This window comes from Sinocyclocheilus anshuiensis, unplaced genomic scaffold (genome assembly GCF_001515605.1).
Source record: "Sinocyclocheilus anshuiensis isolate Anshui unplaced genomic scaffold, SAMN03320099.WGS_v1.1 scaffold784, whole genome shotgun sequence".
Taxonomy (NCBI): Eukaryota; Metazoa; Chordata; class Actinopteri; order Cypriniformes; family Cyprinidae; genus Sinocyclocheilus; species Sinocyclocheilus anshuiensis.
The window spans coordinates 487,250-505,555 of NW_015554160.1; the positions used below are offsets into that span (position 1 = coordinate 487,250).

Consider the following 18,306-nt stretch of genomic DNA (forward strand, 5'->3'; position numbering starts at 1 on the left):
TTTACGCAAGTTTCATGAATGAGGCCCAATGATCGTAAATTGTGAACCATGTGAAAAAGTGAATGTACATTATAGGACCCTCCCAACGGTCCCCATGATAACCACTTAAAAATGGCAATGAGGATTAACAACAGTAGAGTTCTATAGGTTGACCTTATGATCCTAAACATAACAAAAAATAAACGGAAGAAACCTGATTTTTTTGGGGGCCAATTTTGGGATATTTCAGTATTCCATTGAAAATTTCATTAAGTGTGCATTTCCCTTTGGGCTAATTCATTACTTCTGTTCATTTTTTGTTAGTTTCAGAAGGATTTGGATTTGTAGGAACGGGATTTCACACTCATCAGGATCATGTCACTTCTGACTTAACATAACATGACACCCTTGTGTCAGACAGCCCTCCTTCAACCCTCACACACAGTCAGATTTAATGGATGTGTTTATGAATTTACACTTGTGTTCAAAATGTTTGGATCAGTAATATCTTTTTGGTTTGCTTGCCTGTTTTTTTAAATTTATTTCTGTCGCAAATAAACCTTGTTCTTTTGAATCCTGAAAAAAAATGTATGCGTTTCCAGAAACATATTAACCAGCATACCTTTTATCAAAATTGATATAAATAAGTAATGTTTCTTGAGCACCAAATCAGCATATTAGAATAAATTTTTGAAGGATCACGTGACACTGAATTGACATGCCTCTATCTCAAAGAGTTGATTGGAAGTCATTCGGTTGCTCAGATAATAAAAAGCCTGGGTTTTATGTTGCCGATAAGCTGTATAGTTTATATTTATTCATTCAAGATTGAAAATGCTATGAATTGCAAATGTATTAAACCATTTACCATCCTGATGAAATTAAAAGGTCTTAGCATCAAACATGAGGCAGCACTTTCCTTTTAATACTTTGTGTGAACTGAAGCATTCGTTGTAGATGCTGTTGAAATGGTGTCTGAGGGATAAAAGGGAGTCAAAGATTGCATTGCTTTAGTGGCAGGATATAGACCCGTTCCTCTGAAGAGTTTTGGATGTTAATGTGGATTCACCAGGGAATCACAGACTAAATGATGAGCTCTGCAGCAAAGCAGCATCTTAATTGGGTTCCTGTGCCTTCGGAATGAGTTTCCTGTGCTGCCTTTTAATCAGACACGCATCAGCTACACCCCAATATAGATAATCAGCGGAGATGTTAAGATGCGATATTTACAAAAGGATACAGTTATATCTAAGATATATTCTGTCTTGTATTGGTGAGTGGATCTGCTTCAGAAGACCCCAACATCATGTCTGTCATCATGTGATGTAATATTTGTGAAGCTTTCAAAGCTGGAATAACACCTCGCTGAGGTGTGTTGTCAGTTCCAGTTTTGACTGCCAAAAGTATTCACTGTCCTTCACAGAGAGTTGTGGGGAATTTAGGGGATCGCCAGGGATTCACTTCAGCCGACATTCTGACTGCTGGGCCTTTTGTACCGTTTTAAGTGGTAATAACATGCAGTGGAATATCTGGATGTGGACTTTATAACATACACAATGTAGTGTAGGACTAATGCTTTTTAAGGTTTCCATATCTTCATTCATTCTTTAATTTCAAGTATAGCTTAGGTCTGTGGTTTTCAAGTTATGAGAACCCATATTTTTGAGGGAAATCGAAATCTCATGTCTGCCAAATCAAACCTGGCATTTAGATGATACATTCTGGAGCCTATGAAGTTTCTGTTCAGTTTGCTCTCTATATTTGACTTGGAGTGTGATGAGCTTTTTGCATGCAAAGATGTTCTTGCATATGTATTGGCTATATTTTGGTGGCTGAATGCAGGATATGAGAAATGCCTCTTTCAAACGGTTCCTGATATATCTGTAGTATAACTTTAGCAGACAAGTTGTATGGATGATTTCACTGTACCTTTTTTTAGACAAACTAGTATTTAAACCTCTTATTCAGCTTTTTTTGTGTTCAACAGGAAGACAAAATTAACATGAGGGTGAGTAGATTGCAAAAGTGTAATTTTTGGGTGAATTATTCCTTCATTATCAGAGCAATGCGTTTATTTATCATTTTTAAAGCCATTTTCTCTGGTATGGATTTTTGCTATTTTAATTAAAGTTTAATTCGCCTTTCATTTTAAACAAAACAGTAAGAAGTACACATCCAGTCTTTTTAAATAGCTTTTTTCATTATTTAGCAGAAGCATTGACAAAGTTGAAAGTAAATGGCAAAAAGCTCATTTTACTTTGGGAAAACTTTTTGCAACAATTCGATCCATTATTCAGAATGTTCAGGTTGCAAAATCTGATAGAAGTATTTATTAGCATTCATAAAAAGGGGTCTTATTTTCTAGTCTTAAAGAGGGCTTGAAAAAAAAACTGCCTTGTGTGGAACCAATCAGCCGAATGTCAGGGGCAAATGTATTTTTGTGTTTTGAAAGAGCATCTCTCTAAACCTGAATGCCTGCAGAGTTGTAAAATTAGCATTGACTAACTGCTAGTTGTTCATGGATTACCAACACTGTGAAGCAGAGTGTATCGACCAGTAGGAACAAACAATATCTAATATTCACTTCACAAATAACAGCAGTCTCACAAACGAAATGAATTCCTCTCCAACTGCTCGAATTTGACCTGTAACGTGTGCCTTGCTTGGCTTTGTGCAATCCAATTGAATCAAACAGTTTAATCCAAGTCTTGTCAAGAGATTTGATCACTTTATATGATGAACAGATTTAATCTAGGCTTTTATTTACATCTAAACAATGGTGCACACACATACTTGAAGCACATCTCATAGAATAAAAACGGAATGTCAAACGTGCATGTTAAGCATGAGAGGCAATGAGGTTTGTTGACACACAAGCTTCTGTGTTTACCATATGTGAAGAATTCTATTTACGTTATGCCTAAATTAAATCTTTGCGTTATATAAAGTGATTGTATTTCTTCACAAGACTTGGATTAAAAGTGGATTAATTTATTCATTATTCAACTTCATGATCGTTTTGGATCTTGGTTAGCTGGACTTCTGATAGAGAGACATTAAACATACCTGAATTTTTGTGTTTTGAAGAGTAACCAAAGTTGATTTGTTCTGGAACAAATTGATGTTGAGTAAATAATGACAGAATGTTTGTTTTTGTGTGAACTATCCCTTAATTTAAATTTCCTACAAGGTCTGCTTGGTTAACTTCAAATTCATATTTGTGGCATGTTTTAGGAAAAAAACGGTTGTACTAGACGAAAGGTGTTATAGTAGTTCTGTAACTGTTTTGTTGAATAGGAAACCCACCTTTACATGCCAGTTTTGCTTTTCGTGCACACACACACACATCCATACCTACACGCGCGCGCACACACACAATCTTTTGGCCTTCAGGCATCAATTTGCTGCAGGAATGGCTACATCTAAACAATCAACACACCTGCCTCTCAAATCCTCTGGACTGTTAAATTCATTACCCAAACAGCTATACAGGTTTGCTTTGTCCTTAATCTAACTGGCTGAGCTGTGTGGAAGGGAGTGTCTGAAATAGCTGCTTTGCAATTGCTTTCCAAGTCTGTCCAGCATGGCTGGCTTGTATGCTGGGCCAGTGGCACCAGAGCCCTGGGACCTCTTGCTACCAGGATGTAAAATTGAAATGTTTGTGCTTGAATGCATGTGAATGTTGCCACATGTGAAATAAACAAAGCAATATGTGTTCATAACCCCCTTTTCAGCATTATTGAAGCTTTGTAGTTGAACTAGTCGTGGGATGTTGTTCTTTCTTTTGCAATGCATAACTCTTATGCAACTTTATATCTTGCAATTGCAAGTTTATTCGTCATATTTGCTATCTAATTGTATTAGTACGTCTCCCACTGAGGGCCTCACAGAAACATAATCCATCCTTGCTGACCAGATGTCATTATGGAGCTCCTAATGGCAGGAATTGAGACTCCAACAAACAGAATCTGTTACTGAAAGATCTGTTGCGGCTGAAAGCCCAAATACATTTGAACTGAAACATGGTTTTATATTCCAGCTAGAAAGTCTTATGATCTGAGTTGCAGACATGAGGGAATCAATGTAACCTCACATGCTGATATCTGAAGACATTTTTAATTTAAGCTCCCAAAGCTGGTGCATCGTCTGAATTTTCTTCCAGAATTATTCAGAGTGCATCTACATGTTTTAACCACTGTGAAATTAGAAAAGCTGATGTTCTACACCGTTCAATCTGAATAAAAGTGCACTGCAGGGCTCTACAGTGCGACCATTTCAGTCGCATTTGCGACTGAAAACTACTGCGTGCGACTATGAAAACATATTTAGGAGCACCAGTGCGACTGACCAGATCATCATCATACTTGTGATTGTGATCGCTGAGGGGAGCTTCAAAGGTTTCTACGTGTGTTTGCAGCGTTGAGCAATGTATCACAGACATATCTCATGAATCTTTTCGTAAGCAAAGTGTAGACAGGGTGTAAATAAGAGATTCATTGCGCAGTGTAGAGAGCTTCCTTGATTATAAATGTGAGATCGTGATGAGCTAAGATGAGTGACAGCTTTTAATGATTTTTAAGGGAGTTTGTAAATGTGATACTTATTTAATACAACAGTTAAATAGACAAGAAGTTAATATTAAGTGACTTACATTGTCTGACTATAACACTATTGTCTGATTTTGCTCTATTTCGTCGTCGAAAATAGTTTCAAACAAAGTCACAGCTCAGCCGATGCGCATCTCTATTCAAACACAGCGGTGTTTCGTTTATGAATGAACTGCGTTTTTAAACGAATCTAGTGAGTCAGTGATTCATGATTACCCATTCATAAATACTGTCACTTGCTTCATTCCTGAATGATTCAGCCGTTCGAATGAATCAATTGAATGAATGATTCAGTGATCAAATCAGTGACTTGTCGCCACCTGCTGGCGGATTTAGTTTCAGTTTTAAAGGATCTTTTCTGTTCTTTAAATCATTTAATATTTCTATATTCCACATTTTTTAAAACCTTAATCTTTTAATCATTAATCATTAAATTCATTAGTAAACATGAATTTATGGATTTAATTGCACTCATGCCACCTCTGATCCTCATTAAATGTCTGAAAATACAGCCACTTTTGTGTTCTTCTGTGCTACCTCTGTACAAATTAATTTTAATACTGATTTCATTTGATTAGTAACTTATTCTTCTTATTCTACTTGTTCTTATTCTATGGTTTTATCTAGAATTTTTAAAAAGCTTATAAAAATTTTTAGTTTTTTTGACATAAAAGATTACATACTTTTAATAAAGATAGAAAAATGCCATTACAAAGGTAAAAACAAAATTCTACTGTAAATCACGTTAAGGAGTCAAATATCACCTCGTAATGGGAAGGTGATAGGTGAAAGCAGTCATTACTCGTGCACCCACAGGACACTGAGTACTTTTGGATTTCAAAAAGTGAAAATGATCAGAAACACAGAAAGGATTTCTCAGAACAGTAAGGTCGTATTTCACTTCAAGAGCTGTTCTTGGGCATAACCACAAAATGAGATTTCAATAGGGTTTATGTTTCGAGCAAATTTGTCTGAGCAGTTTTTGTTCTTGTTTATCACTGACTTTGAAGTCAATGGAGCATTTTATGAGTTGGTAAATAATAAAGGTGAATTATTTTTTAATCAGCGTTTACATTCAGTGAGTTACATGGGTGAGTGGATACTGGTCCATGTCTTTCATCATTGCGGTTAGTAAATGTCAAGCCTGTACTGGGATTTCACTGGTCCACTGAAGATGTTAACGCAGGTTTGTAGGTGACCGCTTTTATGAGGGCATCTGTAGGAATCTGATTTGGTGGTGTTTTTAATATTCAGAGTAGCAAAGGGTTAGCAGTATTCAGTAGGGCTGTCAATCAATTAAAAATTGAGCTGCATGATGTGTTGATTTGAATTAATTTAGCCATGGCTACTTTGCTATAGAGTCTACGTATTGGTTAAATGTGTTTGTTAAATGACTTAAAATGCGTCCTTGTTACATGTACTTACTATTATAATAACAATTAATTATGCATAATTATATGCAAGTAACCCAAACCCTAATCCTAACCATATAGTAATTATACATGTAGTTAATTAATATTACTCAGTACGTAAATGTATAAATACACTGTAACAAGGACACCTTAAAATAAAGTGTAAACCGACTTCATTATTAAAAAAAAGTCCAAGTTATCCGGAGCTTCAATCTGAGAACAAGAGCTGTCAGTTTAATACTTTTTTTTTTTTTTTTTAAATATAATTAAAAAGAAAAATATTGAAACATATGTATTTAATTGTACTTGTTTAAGTACAATTAATTACACTGTTATTATTATTAATACTGTAATTGTACTTAACCTAAGTGCAAATAATTACATAATTATTTTTTTAAATAATATTATTAATTGTAAATTTTCTTGTTGCTGTTATTATTATTAATTCTAATACTAACACTACTAGTACTGCTACTGATATTAAATAAAATATGTGCTCAGTTGTATTCATTAAACATTGTTGAAAAATTCTAGTATTCAGAGTTAAGCCCCTACTAGAAATAAAATATGATCACTTATCATGTCTGTACCCAATTAGTCATTGCGTTCCGTTTCTCGAATAAATACCTCAAATACTGTTGCATTTTTTTTCTCCCTCTTAGCCTCCAGGCAGAGATATTTATGCTTTAATAACATGCTTTCATAACATTTGATGACATTTGAAGATGCGACATTGAAAGCTGGCTGCACGACACGTACACTTGAGGCTCTTTGTGATATTTTTATGGCTGATTTCTTTTGTTAACATGAGGTAATCACTGTTTGTGTCACATCTCTTTGTGAAGGGTAAGAAATGAGTGCTTCTCTTTGTTCTGCTCACACAGATACATGTGCGTGACTGGCCCATCAATGATCTGGAGCTGTTACATGTATATGCGAGGAAAGGTGCTGCTTTCCCTTGCTAAGTGAGCTTTAATCTGCAATGAGGGGACTTTAAAACACTCAGATCCTCACGTAGATCACGCTGAAGGTCACAGTGAGCGCACCAGCTCAGCTTTATGAAGGGCCTTTAGCGTTCACATTTTCATGCTATAATAGACCTATTGGTGAAAGTGGATGTACAGCTGTGGACTGAGAGAAAAAAATTGAAATGACCCTTTCTTTATTCAGTTGGGTTTCCTTCCTTCCCCTTTCAGTTTTTCACACTGCCTCCTGTCTCTTTTTGTCCTTCCTTCCTTCCTTCCTGCCTGCCTTCTTTCTTTCTTCCTGCTTTTTCTTCATCTTTCTTTCCATTTCTTCTGCCTTTGTTCATTTTCCTTCCTTCCTTTCTTTTTTTTATTCCTTTCTTTTGTATTTCTTCCTCCTTTGTCCTTCCTTCCATTTTTGTTCTTTCTTCATTCCAACCAATTATTCTTTCTACTCTTCTCCTCCTTTCTTTCTTTTTTCTCCTTCCTGTTTTCTTCCTTCCTCTATCCTACCTTTCTCCCTCATTTGTTCTTCCTCCTTTCATTCTTTCTTCCATCTTTTATCCTTCCTTCTTTTTTTATTCCTCCCTTACTTTGCTTTTCTTTCTTCCTCCTTTGTCTTTCTTCCTTTCTCTTCTTTATTTGTTCATTCTTTCTTCTTCCCATCCTTATTCTTTCTACTCTTCTCCTCCTTCCCTTCTTACTTTCTCTTTCCTGTTTCCTCCTTCAGTACTAACTTTCTTCCTTCCTTTCTTTCATTCTTCCATTTTTTTCAACCATCCTTCCTTCCTTTTTTATTCCTCCCTTCCTTTGCTTTTCTTTCTTCCTCCTTTGTCCTTCTTCCTTACTCTTCTTCATTTGTTCATTCTTTCTTCCTAAACTTATTCTTTCTACTCTTCTCCTCCTTCCTTTTTTCTTACTTTCTCCTTCCTGTTTTCTTCCTTCCTCTATCCTACCTTTCTCCCTCATTTGTTCTTCCTCCTTTCATTCTTTCTTTCTTCAATTTTTTTCTTTCATCCTCCCTTCCTTGCTTTGCATTTTTCATCCTCCTTTGTCCTTCCTCGCCTCCTTCCTTTTCTTCATTTCATTCTCTCTTCTTTCCATCCGTATTCTTTCTACTCTTCTCCTCCTTCCCTTCTTCTTACTTTCTCTTTCCTGTTTCTTCTTTTTTCTATCCTACCTTTCTCCCTCATTTGTTCTTCCTTCCTCCTCCTCAATATTTCCTACCTTCGCTCTTCATTCTTTCTTCCATTTTTTTTTCATCCTTCCTCCTTGTTCTTCCTTTCTACTACTTTATTCCTTCCTATTTTCTCCATTCTTTCCTTATTCTTCTTCTGTTTATCTTTCATCCTTCCTTCCTTCTTTCCTTTTTTTCTTGTTTTCATCATTCATTAATTTATTACTTCCCCTGAAGCACTGTTTGGGGTCCCTGTGGGTATCCAGCCATATCCTAACCATACACTCTTAAAAATAAAGGTGCTTCAAAAGGTTCTTCAAGCGATGCCATAGAAGAACCATTTTTGGTTCCACAAAGAACCATTCAGTCAAAGGTTCTTTAAAGAACCATCTCTTTCTTACCTTTTTATAATCTGAAGAACCTTCTTTTGCCACAAATAACCTTTTGTGAAACAGAAAGGTTCTTCAGATGTTAAAGGTTCTTTATGGAACCATTTAGACAAAAAGGTTCTTCTATGGCATCGTGAAGCACCTTTATTTTTAAGAGTGTATATACTATAGGTTTGTTTCCTTGCAGTGCAACCTCATACTGTATCTATGATAATCATAATGATTTTACGTCTATAAATGTGCAATGCATTATACAACCATTTAGCATTTTCCTCTGGAGATATATGGCAAGTAAATGCTGAATATATAGAAGAATGTGTAAAAATATAGATGGTGCCTCTCATGAACTGGTCCTTCCTCTCTTTCTGTAGTGTATAAATGTGAGGAGCTCTTCACCAACAACACACACCGGAACCTGGCCATTCAGTTCCACTTGGAGTGCAGTTATACCTGCCTGACCTACTATGAGTATCGCAGGGCCAAAGAACACATGCAAACAGCCCGCGATCTGTCAGGAATCGATGTTAACATGATAGGTAAGAAATATAATGTAATGTCAAGAAAAATGATTGTTCTGTGCAGGTGACTGAAGGAGGGATAAACTGCAATGTGTGACTGAAGTAACTGGAAGATGAAATGAATGAATGAAAGAAAATATGGATGACCCAGCAGTATTGATGGAATGCATGAATGATTAAATAATTGTTTGCATCTCTCAGGTGCTTTAGGAAAGAGAACTCATTTTCAGGAGAACTTTCTGGCTCAGCTCATCTTAGATGTGAAACGGAAGGACAGTTCACCTGTTCCCAATTCAGAGAGTCCCTCCCTCACACCAACACCTAAAGAACTCTTACCAAAGGTACATAAAGAGTCTAAAATTATCTTAATGTCATTACAATGGCAGGTGAATTAAGATAAATTAGACTATTTATTTTATTTGTAGTGTTGGTTTTTTCAGTTTATTGTATTAATAGAGTTTCTTTGTATTTTGTTTAATTGTATTTGTTCTGTTGCAATAAAATGATTTAGCTGTTGTCACTAGAGCGTCATATGCAGGTTGAGTATGTGCAATATGAGTATAATTCTTTTCTTTATTTTACTTTTCATATGTCATTTGAATCACTTGCATTACTTATGTGAGAGAGGGTTATTTTTACATTTCTACAATTTTTACTCTCATTTGGCACTTGAGTAATCATTTAGTTTACTTTTCGTCTCAGTCCCCATGGGGGCAAGAACGGTGCAGTACTTATCCCATCCATCAGGGGCCGACATTTATTCTTGTGCTGACAGCAGACGTGACATTGAGCTGCAGTGAAGGTCGTGAAAAATAAATTTTATTCAGATTTCCATCTGTCCCATTCTTTCCTGTCTTCCTCACGCTGCCTCTCTCCTCTCACCTACCCTGAGGCAATGCTTTACTTTTATTGCACATTTTAGGACGGCGGTTGAGTTTTATCTGGTGTTTGGCTGATCTGTGCAGTGGCATTGCTCTGTCTGGTGTTATCTGCTTTGGCTTCAAATATGACAAATTGGGGACAGACAAAGATTTTACGGAAAATTCCCAAACCTTATCTCTGTTTCCCCTTAGCTGGCCTCGTTTTATGTGTTGTGGCCCTAAAAATTGCATTAAATAATTTTTTCCAGGATAACTTGAGTTTTTGGATTAAACGTGATAAGATCAGTATTGCTTACAAACTCTGAGCTGATAGCACTCCAGTGGGTCTTGGTTGTCGTTTGTCTTCATGTGAAGGCTTTTTTCAGGTAGAGTGTCCGTGTGTGAGAGCTGTCAGACTTAATTTAATGGGAATTGAATTTGAACATCAAATTAGATTTTAAATAGGCTAAAGCAGAGGAACATGTTAATTTGCATATGCCCCGCCCTAGCTAATAAGTATCAGTGCTAGCATCATTTTCTAATTTCAGGTAATATTTCATGAAATTACCCTTCTAAAGGGATTAAAGAGCTAAATGCTTGTTTTGGGACACTTTAATAATGTAAAGTTCGACAACAGGATGGGCAAAGTTATGAATGCTGTTCCTAATACCATAACAAGTGTCATGTTGCCATAACTGAAAAAATGGTGTTTGAATTGTTTACTCTGTCTCCTTTTTTCTCTCATCTAAACTGTGATCTGTGTTTGTCATACACTTTTTTTTTTTTTTTAAGGTCTTTTGGGATCTGCTCTGGTTCTCATGCCTGTGTGTGTGTGTGTGTGTGTGTGTGTGTGTGTGTGTGTGTGTTTATAGGATCATCAGTTGAGTGATGATACAGTCCTGAACCAGATTAACCTGGCAGAACCATCTGAACATGAACTTCCGGACCTCAGCGCTGAGGAACAGACCCTTATACTGGCCACATGGTGAGTGTCTCAGTCGATATGGATATGTTCTGTTTCAATAGTGGCTGTAGTAACAGGATGGGCACCAGTACCTAAGTACTCTGACGTGACAACCGTTGACAGATCATGAAAAGCAGTAATTGTGACTGTTTTGTTGACTTCCGAACATTTCATACAGATCGAAAAGCAGTAATGATGACTATACACAGATACACAAAAGTGGCCTCTTTTCGATTTTCTATTTGTGATTGCTTGCCACTGCATTTTTGGCAGTATGTTACAGCCCAGTTCACCAGACAGCAATTTGTATCAATATTGTTCATGGTGACTTTTGCTCTGATGTGTCATCATTAGCGCTCAATACTAAGACATTTTTCTTTTCAAATGATGGTAGACTGTGTGTAACACAATGATAAAAGGAAGGAGTTTTTAAATTAAAACTACTTTTTTTTAAAAATATACAATACATTTATTTATAATATTTAATTTATTTTAAATAAGTTGAATTTTGTAGTATAATGTAATGTTTGATATTTAGGTTTTGGTATTTGAGTAAAGTTCTTTTTTTATTTATTTATTATTTTACTTTAAGTCTCATCTTAAAATGCAATGCTAATGTTGTGCAACAATGCAAAAGCTGTGAGATCGGATGCAATGTCCATCCGATAGATGTGCACATAGACCAACGGTTATAAAAACGGATCAAAATGGTGCATAAATTTCCAACCCCCAATTACTCAAGTAGACATTACTAAACTAAACTAATAACTGCAAAATTGTAACTGTGTGCTGAACATTTTAGATATTTAAATCACCATTCCTCTTTTATTAAAACAGTATTTTACTTTTATTTGAATTGAATCCACATATGAATTTGTGAGTAGCAAGGATGTTGCTGTGAAGGTAAAAGTTTCACTTTTATAGAAGGTTTAAATCTTGCAGAGGAATTGCATATACTGCCACTGTCAACAGTTAAATGAAACACACATCCCTTTTTTTGCCACAAGTGTGTGTGTATATGTCTCTTGGTTTGTGACACTTTATTATAGACTGTTTTAAGAGTCTACCTTGTGCATGTGAGATTGAACATACTTCTGAAAATCAGGTTGTCAAAGCCCAAGCCAAACCGTTTTACAAGTATGACTTCAACAGGTCCTCTGGCTGAAATGTGCTTAAAAATTCATAGACAAAAATCCAAGGAAAAATTGTCTCCTCTTTGTCTCCTCATCCTTGAGATTAGTTTTAGTAGCTGTAGTATTTTAGTTCCAAACTTTTAAAGGTCACATATTTTACACATTTCTGGAGTTTTATTTTAGGTTTTGATGTCCTTAAGAATATATATTTGCGGTATAAGTACCAAAAACCATCTCAATATATTTTTACAGCACCTCTCTCAGGAGCTCTGCTGAGAACAGGTCAATTTTGGCCTGTCTAATTAATATTCATGAGCCTCTCTTCTGATTGGCCTGTTGTGTTCGGAGTGACGCACGGCCAGGCCAACCACAGGTAACTAGGGTCAGCCGACCACATCACTAGCTGGAGGCAGCAAAACAAAGGGAAAACTGGATGGAGGCGGCCCATTCAAACCAGCGCAGATTCGTAAAAGCTACATAAGGAGCTTAAAATATCATCTTGTTGTGATGTTGGGTGCAGCTCGACATTAATCATGTTGGGGATGTGTAAATCATTGTTATTGCTGAGAGTCTTGTTTTATCTTAGTAACTTTGAAGTGCTGCGTCAGGCCTTCATCTTGCAGAATATGTTTTTTTGTGCACCCTGATAGCGGTCTTCTCCATCCTGAATAAAAAAAGTGGATGGTCATCCACCCCCATCTCAGCCCCGGGAGGAGGTGCGGGGTTCTCCTACACTGCTCTCTAATTAGCTTTGTACCATCCTGTGCGCCCTGTTTGTTGTAGAAAGGTCGTCATCCTGCCTGACTGGCTGCTAGGAGACAAATTGCAGGCGTTGAATAATTAGCAGGGCGTAATTATGCAGGCCAGGGACCTTAATTGGGCTGTCTGATGGTTGAAGGTGAATTATGGGCCGTCATTGGTGCAGTCGAGCAAAACTGCACGTACGGTTTAACTGCATTCTGTTGGAATGCGAACAGCCCACCATACATTTATTATCCTCGGCTAACGTAAAGAACTCTGACTCAAATGAGAAATTCAGACAGTTACAACTTGAGGAAAGTAGCTGAAGTTACCTAGAATATTGAGTTATGGGTATAATAATGGGATTAAATAATTGAACTGCTGAGTGAGGGTTGAGATGTGCGAGCTCATATTTTATCCTTTTGACTGTCTGACAACTTTGTTTTAATGCCTCTACTGCAATAGATCGGGTGAATTTCATGAAATGCGGGGGTCGTATTTCAACCCAAATGCAAAAAAAAAAAAAAAAAGGAAGCCTATGTTTAAGATCTATCTTTCTATCTTGGTACATAGTTGAACTTCGTTTTCATTCATTTCTTTTAATAAAGGAAGCACAAATCACTGAGAGAATCTTCCAAGTAATAATGAGACTTTTATGCATTACACTAATGTGTCATTATGCAAATAAATCATAATAGAAGGATTATTTCGTAGTTTTTATTTATGAAATATGTCTCAATTCTCAAATGTTTAAAAAGCTATAAGAATAATGAACGAGGCACAAGATCTTGCATGCACTGGGATTTTTTTTAATGATCATTTTTTGTTTCCTTGACTTGTGAACTAAAAGAAACGTATGCTTTATTTATGTGCTGATTTTTTTGATTGATCATGGTTTGTTGTTTTGCAGCATAGACTTTCAGAAGAATAATGCAGTTCACAAGCTAAATGAGGAGGAGCTCCTGGCCTTCACGACGGTAAGACGCATGTTTTTCTGTCTTTCTCTCACTGGCACACTGCAGTTGACACATCTCTTATCAGTGCATGCAGTTGTATTTTCAGTCTGACAGATGGGGTGCATGTAAACGGGTCTCTCTCATTTGGTGACAGTTTTGCACCTAGAATATGTCTGTTTACACTAACAAACACAAACCAATGAAATGGTCTGTCGCTTCTGTTGCTCTGCTAGGAACGTATAGAATTAATGAGGTGTCATGACCTTGCCATTTAAGCTGCACTGGTCAACTCTAGCACATAGGTTTACATACCCCTGGTGAATCTCGTTTCATAAGTTTACATCAACACAAGTCATTTAAAAAGATTTTTAAATAATAAAACCATAAGTTACAAATAGTTAAGAAACTGACATATTTAACGGATATTTACATATATTACACAACAATTATAAATAAATTTACATTGATATTATCCGGTTTAAAAGTAATTTATGTAGAATTTGGGATATTGCAAAAAAAAATGCAAATAAATGATCCATAATGTGCATAAAAACTATATATAGTGGATACAAACATGCATAAACATTCTTGAAAGTCATGATTTTGTTCTCTTAAACATGGGATGTAAATGCCGCTTTTATTTACAATTCCAGTATTCATCTGTTCATTTGTTCATTCATTCAATAATTCAATATATTAAATTTGCGACTTGGGTGGAAGCAACTAATTGACTGTTTGTAGTCTTTAGCAGTAATTTTGCACGAGTCTCTGGTTTGCTTCAAGTCCTGTAAATTCTTTAATTTCCCAACATTCTCTGCACATTTGAAATAGTACCCAAACTTTTGAAAAGTTTGAACAACTGGAAAATTGAGGGGCCCGTACATAATAAAGCTGTGAGAGTCATTGATTTGTGAGGAGGCAACACACAATATTAAGAACCAAGAGCCAAAATTTAACCTAAGACCCAAATTTAAGTTATTGTATTGTAGAATATATATGCAAAAACCATGTTTTTTTTTTCTAGGCAAAAACGAAAAAATTAAAAATGCCAAACGCATTCTGCAGGGATATGTAAACGTATGAGCTCAGTTGTATAAGTATTTTTGACATCTGCATGCTGTTGAAGAGTTGACTTCCAGACTTTGTAATGTCAGAAAGTATGAGATTTGTTATTTTGACACGTCTTTATATTTTTACATGTAGCAGTTTTTGACAGCTTGGGTGAGAATGATAGACAGATTGAAAACTGCCCATTTCCTTTTAGCTCATTCACTCAAAACTCACATTACAGAAGAGTGAAAAACCATCGGAAACCTAAACGTCTGATCAGTTATGAGGAGAGCAAAACTCACTTACTGAAACTGAGCTAATGAAGACACTTCTCTGCCAGCAGACCATAGTGTCTTTCTCGATAATCTTTAAGCCACTTCCTGTTAATGTAATTAGTTCAATGTTTCAGCCACAGCCACAGACAGACAATTTGGAAAGTTACCCTGTGGGTCACTTCTTTTAATCTGTAGCGAGCGTCCCACCATTAAGGTGTGGAAACAACGATGTGGTTATTCTTATTAGCAAACACCCTCAACTAAAGCACTGCATATGTTCTGCTTAATCGATGTGTACCGGTGTACCGCAAATGAAACCCTGCGGCGGAGACGTGCCTGTAAGAACAGTCAACGCGACACTGTCTACATCTGCTGTGAACATCATTTTTAACCAGCAGCAAATTGGCATACAAAGAGTTTCTAAATCAGCAACCTGTGCCCACCAACAGCCTCAATTATTTCTAGTCTGTTATTGCTGAGGACAGTTGTGTGTGATTTATATCCGTTTACAAATGTCTCTGACAGCAAAATCAACCACTTCACAATAACAGTTGTGCCTCTCGCTCTATTGTGGAGGTGCCGTGTTAAAGCGCTTGTGTTCTAAACACATTCTGTCTTATTTATGTAGCTAAAAAAAGGGGTGTCAATGCTTTAATATGTGAAAATGTACATTTTTCAAGTAAAATATGAGCATGAATAAGAAACAGCTATTCACTAATGCATTTTTCCATTCCCAAGTCTTATTTTACTGAACATTTTTGCATTTTCCTTAACTGGCCCGGAAAATGGTTAATGTTCAGACTTGCAGTGAAATTATTTTAACTACTTAAATTCCAATTGTAATAGCATTTCCTGCATATGAATGCTTATATAAAAACTAGTTTTATGTAAATGCTATATTTTTAATATAAATAGATTTTTATGTATTTTAGGTTTTGTGCATTTTAGCATTTATGTAAATATTACTATTAATATTAAAACAATTGACTGTAAATGTTTATATAAATACTAAAAAACAAGAGAACATTATTCATAATTATTATAATTAAATGTATTTAATCACAATTTGTTGTTGTTGTTGTTATTATTATATTTAATGTGTGTAGTCATTTAATTACCATGATAGGTTATCTGCAAACCATTGTATTCTACTTGTTTTTTTTGTTTTTTTTTACTCTTTTTATTTATTTTTCTTGGTACTTTACGTGCTGTATTTACTCACAAACAAACAAACAAACAAACAAACAAACAAACACACACACACAGACACACACAGACATTTTAGCATTTATGTAAATATTACTATTAATATTAAAACAATTGACTGTAAATGTTTATATAAATACTAAAAAACAAGAGAACATTATTCATAATTATTATAATTAAATGTATTTAATCACAATTTGTTGTTGTTGTTGTTATTATTATATTTAATGTGTGTAGTCATTTAATTACCATGATAGGTTATCTGCAAACCATTGTATTCTACTTGTTTTTTTTGTTTTTTTTTACTCTTTTTATTTATTTTTCTTGGTACTTTACGTGCTGTATTTACTCACAAACAAACAAACAAACAAACAAACAAACAAACACACACACACAGACACACACAGACACACACACACCTCGTATCTTGTAATGTGGACCTCAGATGATGCCAACCCTGAAACAACATACAGAACTACCACATTTTGCTATAAGTTTGATTGCATCATATAATAATTGCTGTTAATAGTGTTCATTGTCTGTTTGATTACATCTTTAATTGATTTTTCCGTACATTTCTGCCATATGTACATAAACTGACAGTCACCACTGATAAGCTACTACTAAATATTGTAGAAACTTAATTTTCTGTAAAGTTACTTTGCAAGGATTTGTATTGTAAAAAGCGCTATACAAATAAATTTGAATTGAATTGAATGTCAGTCTGGTTGAATCTGAATTCTCCTGTTCCTTCAGCTGCTTGTGTAACTGTGGCTGATGCTGTTTAACAGTTCTTTAGCTCATTTTCAGGGGTGATGTTTCAGCTTGTCCTCCTCCTACGTTGTTTTCTTCTTTTCTAATTTATACTTGGGTTACTGCCCTACCCTTCTTCACAGACTCCGAATCTATTTGCATTCATTAGAAGTTGCCTTTCTCTGGCTCTTGGAGGACCTCAGCTGCTCCGTCTCGCCTCGCTGTTCAAGGCTTGATATCTTTATTTGTACGAGCAATGAAGTGAGTCCTCTGCTCTCGTACGTTCGGCTGTGTGCACTTCTCTCTAAAACTCTCCCACGTCTTGGAATGAGGTCAGTTCTTTTCGAGTGTTTCTGTGTTATGGCCAATTGCAATTTTCCCTAAAGTATTAAGTGACTTTCCCAGATAACTTTCACCTTGAGAGGACATGTTCCGACGCTTTGACAAATACCCGCACCTGTTCTCATGGCTGTAGGGCTGAGATGTTGGTGGTCTCTCCTTGAAATTAATCCCTCCTAATCAACACCTTTTAAGATCACAGATTGTTGAGGAGCCCAATTAGGTGTGGTTCTGTGAAATATGGGTTTAAATCCTTGGAAGGTTTGACTGTCTGACAGCTTTTGGCAAACAATTCAAAGCCAACTCGAGTGTGTCAACACCCACCCCAGAGATGTCACCACAAGTCAACAGATATGCCAATCTCAGGTTTGCTTAAGGTACGAGGCTCTGACGGACAGGGCGAAGCAGTGTGATGGATTGAGCAGCAAAAAGGGAAAGAGAAGGAAAAATGTGTCTCCAGAGTCTGACCCAGAGGTTTGCATCATATTCGGCTAAAGCTGTTAGAGTCCGGTCCCTCTGGAAAAATAATCTACACTTCGAGCAAAGATTTCAAACAGCAGTTTCCTGTGCCTGATGGAGCTCTGCTTTCTGCATGAACTCTAGAGTCCATATTTTAAGCAGGTTGGAAGCAAAATTAATGGGGTAGAATAGGCCTATGAGTCAGTTTGGGATGAGGACATCCTCTGCCTCTGGACATAATTCAATAGAAATCGCTGTAGTCGCTGTAGTTGATGAATTTGAATTTGTGCTCAAACACTAGAAAGAGATGAAATTATGATTATTTGGGTGGTTTTTCAGTATGGTTGGGAAGATTGAATCATTTCAATGCTGTACGTAATACTTGCCTCATCAGAAAGGCTAGCGTTGTTAATGAAAAACTATTATGAAGACACAAACTAGCAGTAAAAAAAAAAATCCTTATATAAACTATATACATTCAAATATATATATATATATATATATATATATATATATATATCTC

At 36.0% G+C, this 18,306-nt stretch overlaps 1 protein-coding gene across 1 annotated transcript in view; it reads left to right on the forward strand.

Annotated features, from left to right (window-relative positions):
• The window catches only part of LOC107670805 (tetratricopeptide repeat protein 27-like), a 108,693-nt gene that overhangs the window by 18,621 nt on the left and 71,766 nt on the right, over window positions 1-18,306 (forward strand). Inside the window, exons 6-9 of the mRNA XM_016463572.1 lie at window positions 8,901-9,065; window positions 9,249-9,388; window positions 10,780-10,892; window positions 13,656-13,722. Of these exons, the coding sequence (XP_016319058.1) occupies window positions 8,901-9,065; window positions 9,249-9,388; window positions 10,780-10,892; window positions 13,656-13,722 (485 nt within the window). The remainder of the gene's footprint in view (window positions 1-8,900; window positions 9,066-9,248; window positions 9,389-10,779; window positions 10,893-13,655; window positions 13,723-18,306) is intronic.